We start from the raw sequence: 15,253 nt of genomic DNA, 5'->3' as shown, positions 1-15,253 counted from the left end.
AAATTACATATAAGGTGTATACCTAAACATTTGAAGTCCCTTTTATCTTCAATGCTTGGGTATAATGCGAGGAGGGGAGGGAGAAACCAGTTTCCAAGTTCTATCTTAAATTCTACTGTCTTTTTCACCTTCGTTATCAAATGGCTAGCGCCCAGAACTTATAGCGCACTGTGTAAAAAAAGAGTTCTACAGATGCCAAAGTATATTTCACAATCTTCTATAAACAACTCAAGGTAAAAACAATCCTCCACACCTGCTCTGAAACACTTGGAAAAGTTGGGTCAAGTTGGGTCAACATCTACATACCATCCTGACAGCTTCAAAACAAAAGCAGAGCGGTTTAATAAGAGTTTCGACACACTTCATACGTCCCTAAGGTAGCGTACTTCGCAGCGTCACGCACTCAAAGTGTTTTTTGCTTGTATATTGACTGCGACTGTTAAAGCGCCATATATAGCACAAGAAAAGGAGGGGAAGCTGTTATATTATACAGCATGCTTACTTATTTATTTTATGTAACCTTTAGGAATCTAGGAAAACCTCACTTAGATGACAAATCTCTTTTACACGAGTCTCCTGGTCAGAACAAACAACCAACGCAATCCTTTTGACGGGATGCGTTATGCAGATTTTGCCCGAGTATCGTAGAGCAGACCAGGAGGCTTATTTCTTTGAGTTGTTCATAAAAGCTTGCATTGTGGAATATGCCATGTTGTCTATTAATCCTGTGAATACAGCTTACACGACAAATGTACTGCTTCAGATGATCGTGCATTGATTCCTGTAAACTAATGAAGTCACAAGAGCAGATCTAAAATTTAGGGCATACAAAAACTGAGGATGGATGTCATTAATTCACTCACTTATTAAAGTGCTCAGTCAAGCTCTTTGACAGCAGACCACCTAAGTTACGAGTGGTACATTTCAGTCTTCTCAGTTTTCTGAAATGTATTAATTGTCATCTCTGTGCTGGTGTTGGTCCTCTCCAAATAATTTGTCTTTCTGCCACTGTCCCAAAAACTTGTCAGGTTTACTGATTACTCTAAATTGGCTGTCGGTGTGAATCTGAGAGGACTGTAAATGGTGACGTGTCTGTATGTCAGTTTTGTGCCTGACAGGTGATCAATCCAACTAACGCGACTCTGTATCATAGGAATAGGCTACAACAAAATAACCCTTATAATAATTGAATTTGAACATACAGTGAAGAAAATACGTAAACAAAGACCTTGCTATATTGCAAGTTCTCCCACTTAGAAATCCTGGAGGGGTTGTAAATTTTCATCGCAGGTGCATGTCCACTGTGAGAAAGATAATCTAAAAAGAAAAATCCAGAAATCACAATGTATGATTTTTTTAACGATTTATTTGTGTGATACAGCTGCAAATATGTATTTAAACACTTGAGAAAACCAATGTTGATACTTGCTACAGTAGCATTTGTTTGCAATTACAGAGGACAAATCTGTCCTGTAGTTGTTCACTAGGTTTGCACACACTGCAAGAGGGATTTTGGCCCACTCCTCCACACAGAGCTTCTCTAGATCAGAAAGGTTTCTGGGCTGTCGCTGAGAAACACGGAGTTTCAGGTCCCTCCAAAGATTTTCTATTGGGTTTAGGTCTGGAGACTGGCCACGCCACGCCAGAACCTTGATATGCTTCTTACGGAGCCACTCCTGGGTTTTCCTGGCTCACAATACATGTCCGCGGTCATCCTCTCCTTAATGCATCGCAGTCGTCCTGTCCCATGTGCAGAAAAACACCCCCAACGCATGATGCTACCACCCCCATGCTTCACAGTAGGGATGGTGTTCTTGGGAAGGAACTCATCATTCGTCTTCCTCCAAACATAGTTCGTGGAATTACGACCAAAAAGTTCCATTTTGGTCTCATCTGACCACAAAACTTTCTCCCATGACTCCTCTGTATCATCCAAATGGTCATTGGCAAACTTAAGACAGGCCTTGACATGTGCTGGTTGAAGCAGGGGAACCTTCCATGCCATGCTTGATTTTAAACCATGACGTCTTAGTATACATTACCAACAGTCACCTTGGAAACTGTGGTCCCAGCTCTTTTCAGGTCTTTGACCAAGTCCTGTCGTGTAGTCCTGGGCTGATTCCTCACCTTTCTAAGGATCATTGAGAGCCCACGAGGTGATATCTTGCATGAGGCTCCACTCCGATTGAGATTGACCGTCATATTTAGCTTCTTCCATTTTGTAATGATTGCTCCAACAGTGGAGCTGTTTTTCACCAAGCTGCTTAGCGATTTCTCCGTAGCCCTTTCCAGCCGTGTGGAGTTGTACAATTTTATCTCTGGTGTCTTTGGAGAGCTCTTTGGTCTTGGCAATTATACAAGTTTGAGTCTTACCAATTGTATGGGGTGGACAGGTGTCTTTATGCAGCTAACGACCTCACACAGGTGCATCTGATTCAGATAATACATGAGTGGAGGTGGACTTTTAAAGGCGCACTAACAGGTCTTTGAGAGTCAGAATTCTAGCTGATAGACAGGTGTTCAAATACTTATATGCAGCTGTATCACGCAAATAAATCGTTAAAAAAAAATCATACATAGTGATTTCTGGATTTTTACAAACCTGGTGAACAGCTACAAGAAACGTTTGACCTCGGTAATTGCAAACAGAGGCTACTGTCGCAAATATTAACATTGGTTTTCTCACGTGTTGAAATACCTATTTGCAGCTGTATCACACAAATAAATCGTTAAAAAAAATCATGTGTTGTGATTTCTGCATTTTCTTTTTAGATGATCTCTCTCACAGTGGACATGGACCTACGATGAAAATTTCAGACCCCTCCTTGATTTCTAAACTTGCAATATAGCAGGGTGTTGAAATACTTATTTTCTTCACTGTATATTGACATCAAAAATCTGAAAGCAAGATGATTTTTACTTTTAAAGGGTTTTGCCTTGTACTGGGAAACAGAAGGAAAAAATGACCCAGATACCTTGAGCTCTTCCACCGCTCTACGTAATTCTTCGGGTGTTTTGTAAGTGAAATCTCTCTCCAAGTAGTCTTCCTCGGCCTGGTTGATCCACTCCTGCATCTCCTGCATCTCCTTCCTCAGAGCCATTGTCTTATCCAAGCCACCCTTCAGAGCTGACTTCTTAGCATAAGCCTTGAAGGGGACATTGCACGTAGATCAGGATGTTGAATGGCGATATTGGGCTGCGGGGGTAAGTTGTCCCCACCTGTTTGCAAACGTTCTCCCACTGGGCATTCAGGTCATCCAGTTCCTTCTGAATATGAGCACCGAAAGGGGGCTCTGCCTCCTTCTTTAGCTGCAGGCCCACTTCGTTGATTCCATTGACGCTGGGCTGGATGGTGTGGATGTCGTTCACTAGGGCCTGGCAATCAATTTTGGTAAGCATTTAAGCGGTTTTAGTGACGATGGGCAATAGGAGTTCTGCTCACCGCGCACTGTTCCAGTTGTTTCTCCAGGGCTTCAGAGTCTCCGAGTGCTGGCCATTCCTCATTTAGGAAGACATCAACATCCGCCATCCATTTCTTTAATGTCTTCACATCATTCTAATGGGAAGAGTGTGGTTATGTAAAAGATGAGAAAGCCACGGAAACATAAGGACCTAATAATTGTATGGAAAGCCCTTTGAGCATTTATTTGGTTTCAATTTAAAGGTCTGTGTACTGGTAGAATAACTTTGATACACCAATAGAATGACTGTCTCAGAACATTTTTTTTTTTTAACCACTAATGCCTTCACTACCACATGATATTAATAGCACTATTAGAACAACTAGGGCGCACAGCTATGAACTACTTGTTACTAGTACGGCTAAACTTTCCACTAGTTGACAACTGATTGTTACTAGTGACAATAAAATCCTACTAGTTCAGCCCTTCACTAGTAGTACTAATAAGGCACAGATATAGTTGTTCCACTACAAGTTAACATCAGGTACTTCACCAGTATTACTATGGGGTGCGCAAATGTTAACTTGTACACACTTTTGTCTCTTTAGTAAGTTGTATTTCTAGTCAATTATATGTTATATGCCACGCTGTTTGAGCATTTATTTGATATTCTTGATTAGCAATATGAATAAATCAGTGGGGTTTCGGCTCGTCTCAGGAATCCTAATAATAATAATAATAATAATAATAATAATTCCTTCCCATAATTTTCCCATTTGAATATCATATTATATCCTGACAAGAGCTGTAATGCTTTGTTTACTTCTCCCACCATTTTGTCCAACTGAAAATGTGTTTCTGTGCAGTTTTAGCCATAGTTCACGTGCATTATGGAGCTGTGTTCCCCCCAAATATGATATTTTCCTTGGAACGAGGTGTCCGATAGCCATGAGAACCTTCAGCAATGTTCATGGCACACAGTGGCAGAAAAATTGGATAAACTCTTGCAAGATTCAGTCAACATCTAGCGGCAGATAAGGTGATGAGAGCTAGCCAGCTACCACCAACTAGCGGCTAAGCAAACTAGCTGGCTAAGTAGAAGCAGATATTGACAGCCAAATTGGAACGAAGAGGCCAGTGCAAAACAATGAGGTAATATGGTTAAAGAGAGCAATTTTAAACTAAAAAAAAGCATTTAGCAACAGCTCTTTTTGGGCGGGAAAAGTGGCTGCTAAAGCACGCCAGCCAAAATGCATCAGCTATCTTTTCAGGTGTTGTGACGAATTCTGGAGAACCCCCCACCCAAAATAGTGCGAGCAGGACTTAACCAGAGTGCTACACATGGCTTTCATCTCATCAAATTGGACTTTGGATTGGTTGGACAATGACATGGCAAGTCTGAGCTCTATCCTTGATATCTAGTTTTAGATCCATGGAATAGTACACTATGTTCTTTGTTAACATACTAGTCGAAAAACTACAGGTACATTTTATTAGTGAGGGAAACCTCTGTACTGGTTGAAAACTGCCCGCTACTGCTTCTACAAGCAAAATGTAGTTACTTTACAACTGTTCCCTAGTTGCTCTCTGAGTGACATGACAAAATTCTATTAGTTAAAATATAGTCCTTCACATTCAGATTGTAAATCTCAACTAGTGCACAGTTTTGCCTACTAGTAACACGTAATTGTTCCCCTACTGCACACAGAAATGTCATATCAGTCATGTCAGGAGTAGAGGGCAATAGTGGAAAACACACTACTACCAAGTCACCCATTCTACTAGTGTGCTAAGCTGTCATACCAGTGAGGGCAAAGAGGATACTAGTACATAAACCTTAAGCCAGAGAGTAAAGATATCACATAAATGCTCAGATTGCTTGCCATATATCTGGGTATTGCTACGGCTGTATACGCTGTGATGTAACAATGGTCCTCAATATAAAGTAATTCTTGGAAATTTGGCTCAGTGAGAGGTTTATTCAAACGAGATGTATGAAATTCCTAGTTTAAAACACATTCCTGTGCTTATGAGGCGTGTGTACCATTCTCACCTCAAACTGCATGAGTTTGGCCATGAGCTCTTTGATCGTCTTGGTGTTATCAGTCAACACGGTGCTTAGTCGCCTCCAGCGAGCCATGATGTTGTCCATTTCAGTGCGATACCTAGAAAATAAAGTGTTTCTGAGCTTTTCGCCGCCCCCTCCCGTATTTGACGTATTAAAACTGGAACGAGAGAAGCTCTTACTTCTGGCAGATTTCAGGTGGAGCTTTCTGGAAAACCTGTTCTACAGCAGATGTCAGATAGTCCACTTGCCCCTGGTGACTGCTTAGTGCCACCTGGAGTGCCTGGAGGATCAGATCGAGGGAGAAAAGCCCTTTCGTCTCCACACCGCATACACATGAATTGTTACCAAATATTAATCATTTCACAAGTATATTGTCCCTTCTCTGGCTTACAAAGTAACATCTCTACCGAACTTTACATTTTGTTCTTTGATTTAGTCTGAATCTGTAGTAAAATTGATGAAATGTTCATTATACACTTTAAAGTCCCTGTAAAGTCAAAAGTGTCATCTAAATTTGTTATGCTGAATTAGGTTCCCCCCCTCAAAAAAATCAAATACTGAAGTGGTGAAAAACAATTGTATGCGAGCCATCCAGATCTGATGTTATACATTCAAAATTCAGTACTCAGTTCAGAAAATTTAGTATTCAGTTCTCAGCCCTGGCACATTTTTGTAAATGTCTTCCGACATGTGTAATGCATTTAGAAACAAACTTCTTAATTAACTCATTTTGCTAACAATGCTTTTTCGCCTGTTGCGGGACATGTCTCAACCACCCCGGTCCTTTCAATAGGGCTGTGAGGACGAGACCCCATTCGGTGTGTATAAATGATTGTGAAACACAATTTATCAAGGGTTGGATTGTTGGCCCCCTGAAAGGGAAAGTGAGCTGAGATAAGACTCGATAAGACTAGACTATAAAAAAATGGGTTATTTTGAGCTCGTCTTCCACTCTCATTCATGAAGTGGCTGCGATGATCATTGCTGGCAACAATAAAGGTAAATCTTCGTCTGGAAGCAGTTTTGGTGTTTGCAGGCTTTTGCATTCAAACAACAAACCCCATTAATATCAAGCTTTAACTGTGACAGAGACTAATTTTATGAAAAGCTTTATTAAAAAAACAAGAGTGATTCTGATAGAATCCGTCCTCTAATGGGAATGCTTAACATTAAATAAATAATTAAATGAGCATGATTGGGAATTCACGTCAAAGGTAGCATGACCTGAGAAAATTCACATCAGGACTGACATCTCCTGAGAGATTTGTCATCGGTGCTCGTCTCCTGACTCAAATTCTCTCACAGTGGAGTCTCATTTGATTAACATGATGGTGCTGCATGTGAACCTTCATTACTGTACTAAATAAAGTCAGTAAAGGATGAGAAGCAGGCAACAAGGTTTCAACAAAGGATTGACTGCTTTCTGTTTTGGTTTTCTTTTTGCAAACAGTTTCCTAAAAATGGGACTGAGCCTAATTACCATCGCCTGTGACCATCACATGCTTACAATTCCAAGTTGGAAATGTTCCCCCCTTTTTGAACCGAAGCCTAGTGGAGGGGTTTGTGCATCCCGATGATCCTTGGTTTTATGCTGTTGAGGGTTTCATGCCCCTCGTAGGGTCACCCAGGGCAAACTGCCTATAGGTGAGGGACCGGACAAAGCATAACCCAAAGATAGTTGACGATGAGTACAAACAATGGAAGACATTTTCTCTTGCCTGGGTCCAGGTCACCATGGCCCCCTTCTGGACCGACGCCATGAGCTGAATCTCAATAGTGAGCGCCTGGTGGCCAGGCCTGCATCAATGGGTCCCAGCTGGGCACAGTCTGAAGAGTTAGCATGGGTTCCACTTCCCATGGGTTTACCACCTGTGGTAGGGGCCAAGTGGGTGGGATTTATCGATAGCTCTGCGGCAAGCCAAGCTGGTGACCTTGGCAATCCCTGACTACAGAAACCAGCTCTTGGAAAGTGAAAGGTCAGCTCTCTGGCACAAAAATAGCCTGAGATGGTGTGTAAGCTCGAGAAATTCTAGGTACACATAGTCAGGGTCACCTAAACACACGGTTTGGGCTCCAATACCAGTCCTCCAGAGAAGAGTTGAAGTCTTGTTCACTCTGGAGTTAGCCATAGTGAGAAGCGCCGAGCAGGTATTGGCATCCTGATTTCCCTTGTCTCAGTGCCTATTTGTTAGAGTTCGCCCCAGTAAATGAGAGGGTAGCCTCCCTCCACCTCCAAGTGGGGTAGCAGGTCCTGAGTGTTGTTTTGGTGTCCTTGCAAGGAGAGCTGGAGTCTACTCACAGTGGAGACCCTGCCATTCTGTTGGGGAGATCTTCAATGCTCTCGTGAGCAATGACAGTGAGATCTGAAAGGGCATGATCACGAAGAACCTCTCCCAGCCCCCACCCCTGATCAGAATCTGCGCAACATTTTGTTGTTGGACTTCTTCGAAGAACATGTTCAAATATAAGGGTCACAATTTGAAGAATCGATTCAGTCAGTGTACGTTCCTACCCTCACTGATGGTCACGAGCTGTGAGTCATGACCAAATGAACAATTCAAGCATCCGTAACGAGCTTCCTCAGCAGGGTGTCCGGGCTCTCCCTTAGACATAAAATGAGAAGCTCGTTTACCTGGTTGAGGAGCTCAGAGTAAAGGCGCTGCTGCTCCGTATTGAGAAAAACTGGATGAGGTGGCGTGGGCACCCAATTATGACGTCCCCTGGATCCTACCCGGTGGATTACAGGCACGTTCCGCCAATAATGGGCCCTGGGGCGAACCAGGAACCCAGCACATGCTTGAGAGACTGCATCCCTCGGCTAGCTTAGGAACGCCTTTGGATCCCCCTTGGACGAGCTTGACGACATGCGAAGGAAATGTGTGCTTCCCTGCTTAAACTGCTGTCCCTGCGAGCCAACTCCAAGTAAATGCAAGAAAATGGATGGATGCAAACTTTCCATGGGATGTGACGGGAATTTTGGGGAAGAAATGAGAATGAAGCAGGAATTTGCACAACTGAATATTGGCTCTTACTCGTTGATGTAAATATCAATACATCCATACATAACCTTGAGTAAAACAACATTTCATCCAAGTACAGTGGTGCCTTGATTTACGAATTACGAGCATTAAATATGTTTTGTCCCAAAATATCCACTACATTACCCTCAATTTCCAATCTGGAATATTTCACATATTCCCCTTATTTTAACTAAAACTGGAAACATGAATATTGATATTTGCTAGATTTTGTAAGAGCTTAGTATGTCAGGGTCGAGTGGAGACACCATATATTGTGATCACTACCGGGGACTGTTTTGTTCCACTGGGAGTTCGCTCATCCGCCTCTCATAATTACAGCGTTGCAGACGGGCACACAAAGCGAGGCCAGCTTGCTGCATGTTAAGCAGACAGTTGACTTCACCAATTTGCACATTTTCACTTAAGAGACATATTTTTTATTACCTAACCAAGCGGGGATTTTTCTGCATACAAAATTTACTAGGTTGTTTAATTTCACACTTGATGGGTGGGCAGACACTCCGTAGAACCGACGACTGTATTTAAGCACAAGCATTATAAAGGTCAGAATTTCATGTCTCCCTTGAGCTTATTTTGTTTGCTGCAAATAGTTAAGGGAAATGCAGTTGTAATTAATATTTAGTAAACGTGAAATGAAGCACTGTACCTCCATGTCCTTCAGTCTCTGCTCCATCATAGGATACTCAGTCACAGCTGTGGACGGAATAGCCACTTTGGCCTCGCATTCCTGTAACCACACTAACAGCGCGGAAACCGTCTCCTTATAACGAGCTGGGGGCAAGCTCTCCAAAACTACATGAGCAAAATGGAGAAGATGACAGTCAAAGAATAAATATGCTCCAGTGGATGAGTTGTGCGGACTAAATTAAATGTAATCTTTCTCTGGTAAATAGGACATGCAAGTGTGCTTAGTCAAAAGCTTCAGGGCAGAGGACATGATAATGTAATGTATGGCGTAGCTCCCATTTGTTAGCAGGAACAGGAAATTCACGCACATTTGTGCCAGCAAAAAAAAAAAAAAAAAAAAAAAAACTGTTGGAAAGTCCATAACTTGGTGAGAAATGCATTGGGACTATCATACTGCACCATCTCTGTACAACATTTCTGCCGAACATTATTTAAAAACTAATGAAGGCAAGGTTTAAGATTAGGCTTCTTGTCAGGACTGTGTACAAATGATTTCAGCATACTGGCAAATATTGTACAGTTTTCTGCAGATGAAATGATGTATTGCACCTTACATTTTCATATTTTGACTTTTGTGTTGAGTCATGTCATTTGAAGTTATCGCTGACACCATTAATCAATTGCGCCACCAACAAAACGTCATCAAACTGTATTTGTTCAATGAATGTAGAACTCTTTCTTTCAAAGCATTATAAAAGCATTATATATCATTCATTCATTCATTCATTCATTTTCTGAGCCTCTTATCTTCACGAGGATAAGCGGCTCAGAAAATGGATGGATGGATGGATGGATGAATAGATGTATATTGGTACCTTGGGGTTGTGAAAAAGGTGTACAGTACTTGCATTCCAATACAGTATTGTATAAAATATGTTACAAAAATAATACACTACATTTTTGCTGCTGGTCCAGATTGTGTTCAAAAATTCAATCTGACAGCCTAACTTTACTGTGAAAATGAAAGAGAGAGAGAGAGAGAGAAGAGAGAGAGAGAGAGAGAGAGAGAGAGAGAGAGAGATAGAGAGAGAGAGAGAGAGAAGAGAGAGAGAGAGAGAGAGAGAGAGAGAGAGAGAGCAAGCAAGATGCATAAGTAGAATGGAATTTCTGATTTTTGGAGTGGATTTTGGTGGTGCGTCTTATACTTGGGAGCGTATTATACATGAAAAATTGTGCCAACTGTGGCTTGTCAGTCTTCCCGAATCCTCTTTGCACTTACTAAACGCTTCCCAGAGAAAGGGCCGGCCTCCCCAAACCTTTGTCTATACGTTGCGGACCCGATAAAGCATTCATTTTCATTAAGAGAAAGTCTCACTTAGTTGTAGCTGCCTCTCTCTCTCCCGCAGATCTTCCAGAACCTTGTGGTAGTGTCCTTTGAACACAATGATGTCGGCATCCAGCAAAGCTGTTGTGTCGTCCTCCCCATCTTTCTCCCTCTTTAGCTCCTTCAAACGTTTGTCTAAAAGCTCCACTTGTGGTTGTAAGGAGGCTAGACGGGACAATTCCTCCTGAAAGATAGAGACACAAGGTTTAGCTACTCCGGAAATATATTGTTTTCATTTCCTGGATTCCACTCAATTAGTTTTATGTTAAATGAGTTCTATTTTTACGGAAATGTTTAAATAAAGGCCCTGATGCTAATAAGGAAGAAGCCATGCGAGAAATTGGAGGAGTGAAAAAAAAAAAAAAAAAAAAAAAAAAAAAAAAAAAAAACGTACTTGGAGGATTTCTGGACCTTAAACTAAACCAAATGGAAAAAAAAAAGTCACACATTTGTATATAGAGCATACAGTGAAATAAAAACATGGGACGGGAAAGGAAAAGACAACTAGAACCACAGTAAATCTATTTTATTAAAATGGGGAATCTGACATATACTCACAGAAAAGTACTGAGACACATATGCATGGGGAAAAAGAAATAAAAAAAACCTTTTCAGTAAGCATGAACATGATTGGGCGGCACGGTGGTTCAGCTGGAAAGCGTTGGCCTCACAGTTCTAAGGTCCCGGGTTCAATCCCAGACCCGCCTGTGTGGAATTCGCACGTTCTCCCCGTGCCTGCGTGGGTTTTCTCCGGGCACTCCGGTTTCCTCCCACATCCCCAAAACATGCAACGTTAATTCGACACTCTAAATTGCCCCCAGGTGTGATTGTGGGCACGTATGGGTCGTTTTTCTCCATGTGCCCTGCGATTGGCTGGCAACCAGTTCAGGGTGCACCCTCCTGCCCGTTGACAGCTGGTATAGGCTCCAGCACCCCCCGTGACCCTTGTGAGGATAAGCAGCTAAGAAAATAGATGGATGGACAGATGGATGAACATGATGAAAATGGATGGCAGAGTAACACATATGGATAGCATGTCGTTTCATACTTATAGGTTCTGGGTTCGAATCTCAGCTCTGACCTTTTTGTGTAGGGTCTGTATATTCTGCCTGTATATGTTTTGTCTGAGTCGTCCTATTTCCTCCCATTCTGAAAAGTATGGATGGTTGGCTAAATGAAGAATGAATTGAATGTTGTTTGCCTACTGCGGCTATAAAAAGTTGACACACTTTTGTTACCATGTTTTTTTTGTGAGATAAAATAAATAAATAAATTACTCCACCACTGATGAACCCTATAACCTGAAAATTCAATTGATTTTTTTTTTCTAGAGGGAAACTAAAAACAAACAAAGATAATGTGGTTGCGCAAGTGTGCGCACCCTTTCATAGGTGGGGATGTGGTGGTTTTAATCAAAATTACATTACATATGAGTCAGTACACAGCTGACAGCATTTATAGTGCTTCTGATGAACGTCAAATAAAGTTGTTCTAGGAGCAATTCATTGATATTTATTTTTTTCCGCTTTAAAGCAGAGCCTGAAGATATTTTATTAACACTGACTGCTATTTGAAACTGTTCATTCTTAATTGTCACTGTAGGCACGGTGTTCTTTTAGTGAGGTGCACTGTTGTCTTGATGCCAAACATACCTTTTGAAATTAAGGAAAAAGTTGAGCTTTGGTTTCATTGAGCCATCGCAAAATTTCCCAAACGTGTGGGAAAATATGTTTGAAAATTCCCTAAACACCTACTCAACTATTTTCCACACCACTTATCCTCACAAGGAGGCGTGCTGGAGCATATCCCAGCTAACTTCGGGCAAAAGACGGGACTGGTCGCCAGCCAAATCGCAGGGCATGTAGAAACAAACAACTATTCACACTCACAGTCATTCATTCAGACAATTTTGAGTCTTGAATTAACATAGTTCCATGTTTTTGGGATGTGGGAGGAAACTAGGGTTCCTGGAGAAAACCCACACAGCCGTGGGGAGAAGAACATACAAACTCCACATAGGTGAGGATGAATTTGAAACCGGTTTCTCAGAACTGTGAGGTAGATGTGTTTCCCAGTCAAATTATATGATGCGTAATGGCGGCAAAAACACAATAAAAAATGTTTTGAGTGCTGTTATTGGCCTTCAAGGATACATAAATATTGTTTGGTGTGTGCAGTACCTTGTACTGTATGTCTCACTTATTTCAGTTCTGTTCCTTCTACTTTATAATATTGCAGGAGAGCAATATTTTTTGAAAAACTCAACCTTTTGTGAAGCATGGAAATATACACAAATTCCAGGAAAGATAAGATGACTCTCTTTGCTGTTTACACCTTTGTTGCGCTGTTTAGCTATCTTGGTACAAAGTACAAGGAGCTATACAGTGGCGCCTGGAGATATTAGTGACCCAACTTACGAGCCTTTCGAGAATAAAGCTAACGTTCGGCCCATTTATTGTTGATTTGCAACTAAAAAAAGTCAACTTTTCAGAAACCACTGAGCTGTTTATCATTTCTGTATTGTTAGCGTGATTGTTCTTGTGTGCTACATGTAGCACCTTATCATCCGCACGAGAAAAGCAAAATATTTAAAACCTCGCAGTACGATGCAGTGCAGTTCTTCAACCATAGTTATATCAATTTAGTTCCGTATCTACCCTTTTGGCACCTCTGTGACAGAGTCAAAATGACCAATGAAATGCATTATTGTGCTCGTGTGTGATGGTTGAGGTAAACGGAAACCAATTTGGACTGACTCACTCTGCATCGCTCCAGTTGCATCTTGAGCGTCTCGGGTTCTGGTGATGGGGGCAGCTGAACCTTGAGCCAGTTCTCACTCACTTCCACTGCCTGGACACACTGCTCGTACAGGCTGTAGAATGCGAGGACCTGTACAAACACAAACACGCGCACAGACACATGCACAGGACACCAGTTCAAATAAGGAAGCACCGCTTTAATTCAGACGAGACAAGAAAAAGCCAGGCTCCATCTGTCTCAGCTCACAAACTGTTTCCTCGATATGTCAGCTGGTGCGGGCGAAGTCATTTCTCCACCTACACCCGACCTCATCAAATTCGTGTCCATGCCATGTGAAAGGTTGGGGAGACTCACTCAGAAACCATCTAGTGATCAAATGTATTCTCCACTTTCAGACAGTTACTGAGACCTCGCTTGTACGAGAAAGGTTCGCTCCGGTGTCTGGACTTGTGCTTGGCTATGTTTCACAGAATCTAATGCTGTTGCTTGGGCTAGAAGTGCTTCAGAGATGAGTTTTTTTTTTTTTTTTTAAACACAACCAGATCAGTTTTCCGGTATTCCATAAATCCGGGAAATGAAAAAAATGTCGCTTACACCAATGATTCTTTAAGTGTGGCAAGTGGAACGCATACTACCTTAAGTAAACCGTCCATAACATGAGATAGTCCTAATAATTTTTTCATTTCGTTTAGTACATTTATTTAGTACGGGTAAGTCATATTAAGTATAATACATTTACATACATTTTTTTAACCACAGTTTTATTCATTTAAGTATATTTTTCAGCAGTTTTTTTGTAAATATGAAGGGATTTCTTTAACTATTATGTGCGATATATTTTAAATGAATCATTATTTAAGTAGAGCCACGACCCTCGTGAGGATAAGTGGCTCAGAAAATGGATGGATGGGCGGATTATTTAAGTCCAGTTTTTTTTAATCGTCCTGTATTCAAGCAAAGTGTTAATGTTCAAACTGCATAATGTTATCATGGCTTGGGACAAAGCAGAACGGTGGATCTGTATAACTTGTATGCCGAAACAGTTTTACTGTTACAGTACAGTTTTTAAGAAGCTGCAATGTATTTTGTTAGCATTAATAATTGTTGAGAATCAGTCGATCAGTTTGAACGGAACAAAGCTTCTAGAAGGGAGTGACAAAAGAAGGCAAAAGACAAAGCAGTAATTGTAAACAAGATGGGAAAATAAAATCATTATATATCATCATCATTATATATAGTATAATGAAACATTATATCCGAGTATTGTATGGGAGGATCGTGCAACACCCTGTGAGGGAAGGACAGGACAAGGAAGAATGAGAAGAAAGCTGCAGGACAAGGGTTGTGAACCCAGTTGTACAACTGAAGAGTGGTGGGAGTGATTATGTAAATTATAAACTCTATAGGATGAGAGCGTGAGTGAAGGGTTGGTGAAACAATCTGCATATTCACGAAATGTTTGTCGCAATAACCGAGTGGCCCCACAACCAGCGCAAAAGTCCCAGGGGTGTGTGTGTGTGTGTGTGTGTGTGTGTGCCTGCAGACACATATATAAATAACGTTAAGTTGCCGTTCCACCACTTTGTTTTTGTTTTAAAGCAATAGAGTCAATCAGTCACAGTCAATGAGAAAACACAGACAGTACAGAACACAATAAGAGAGGAAAGGAAAGTTTATAAGGAAAATCTTTATATTTACTGACCATAATTGGTTTTTATCCGAATCCCTGACAAAAAAAACAAGAATCTAAGAAATTTCAACTGCACTGTCCAGTATGCACATATTTACCCTCAGAGTCACGCTGGATGAATTTTTGGCTAAAAAGTTACTGAATCGATTTCCAGACACTCAATTGTTTCAGATGCGGTTTTTCTAAATTAACCAATATCATCCTTTGAATCGAATCAGAAATCAGTTATGATCAGAATTAAATTGGTTGCCAAAACAAATCATGACCACCCTAATTTTCGAG

General features: G+C 41.2%; 1 protein-coding gene across 10 annotated transcripts in view; it reads right to left on the bottom strand.

The window, feature by feature from the left end:
* dmd (dystrophin) overlaps positions 1 to 15,253 on the bottom strand; it is a 163,669-nt gene that overhangs the window by 84,358 nt on the left and 64,058 nt on the right. For all 10 annotated transcript variants that reach the window (XM_061836804.1, XM_061836826.1, XM_061836843.1 and 7 more), the window contains 8 exons: positions 13,282 to 13,410; positions 10,513 to 10,705; positions 9,157 to 9,302; positions 5,649 to 5,749; positions 5,455 to 5,566; positions 3,443 to 3,556; positions 3,220 to 3,375; positions 2,976 to 3,146 (listed from right to left, as the gene is read on the bottom strand). In XM_061836804.1, coding sequence (XP_061692788.1) covers positions 2,976 to 3,146; positions 3,220 to 3,375; positions 3,443 to 3,556; positions 5,455 to 5,566; positions 5,649 to 5,749; positions 9,157 to 9,302; positions 10,513 to 10,705; positions 13,282 to 13,410 — 1,122 coding nt within the window. The remainder of the gene's footprint in view (positions 1 to 2,975; positions 3,147 to 3,219; positions 3,376 to 3,442; positions 3,557 to 5,454; positions 5,567 to 5,648; positions 5,750 to 9,156; positions 9,303 to 10,512; positions 10,706 to 13,281; positions 13,411 to 15,253) is intronic.

The sequence above is a fragment of the Syngnathoides biaculeatus genome, chromosome 2, assembly GCF_019802595.1.
Source record: "Syngnathoides biaculeatus isolate LvHL_M chromosome 2, ASM1980259v1, whole genome shotgun sequence".
Lineage (NCBI taxonomy): Eukaryota > Metazoa > Chordata > Actinopteri > Syngnathiformes > Syngnathidae > Syngnathoides > Syngnathoides biaculeatus.
The sequence above is the reverse complement of the archived record's forward strand: the minus strand, read 5'-3'. Positions and strand labels throughout refer to the sequence as shown.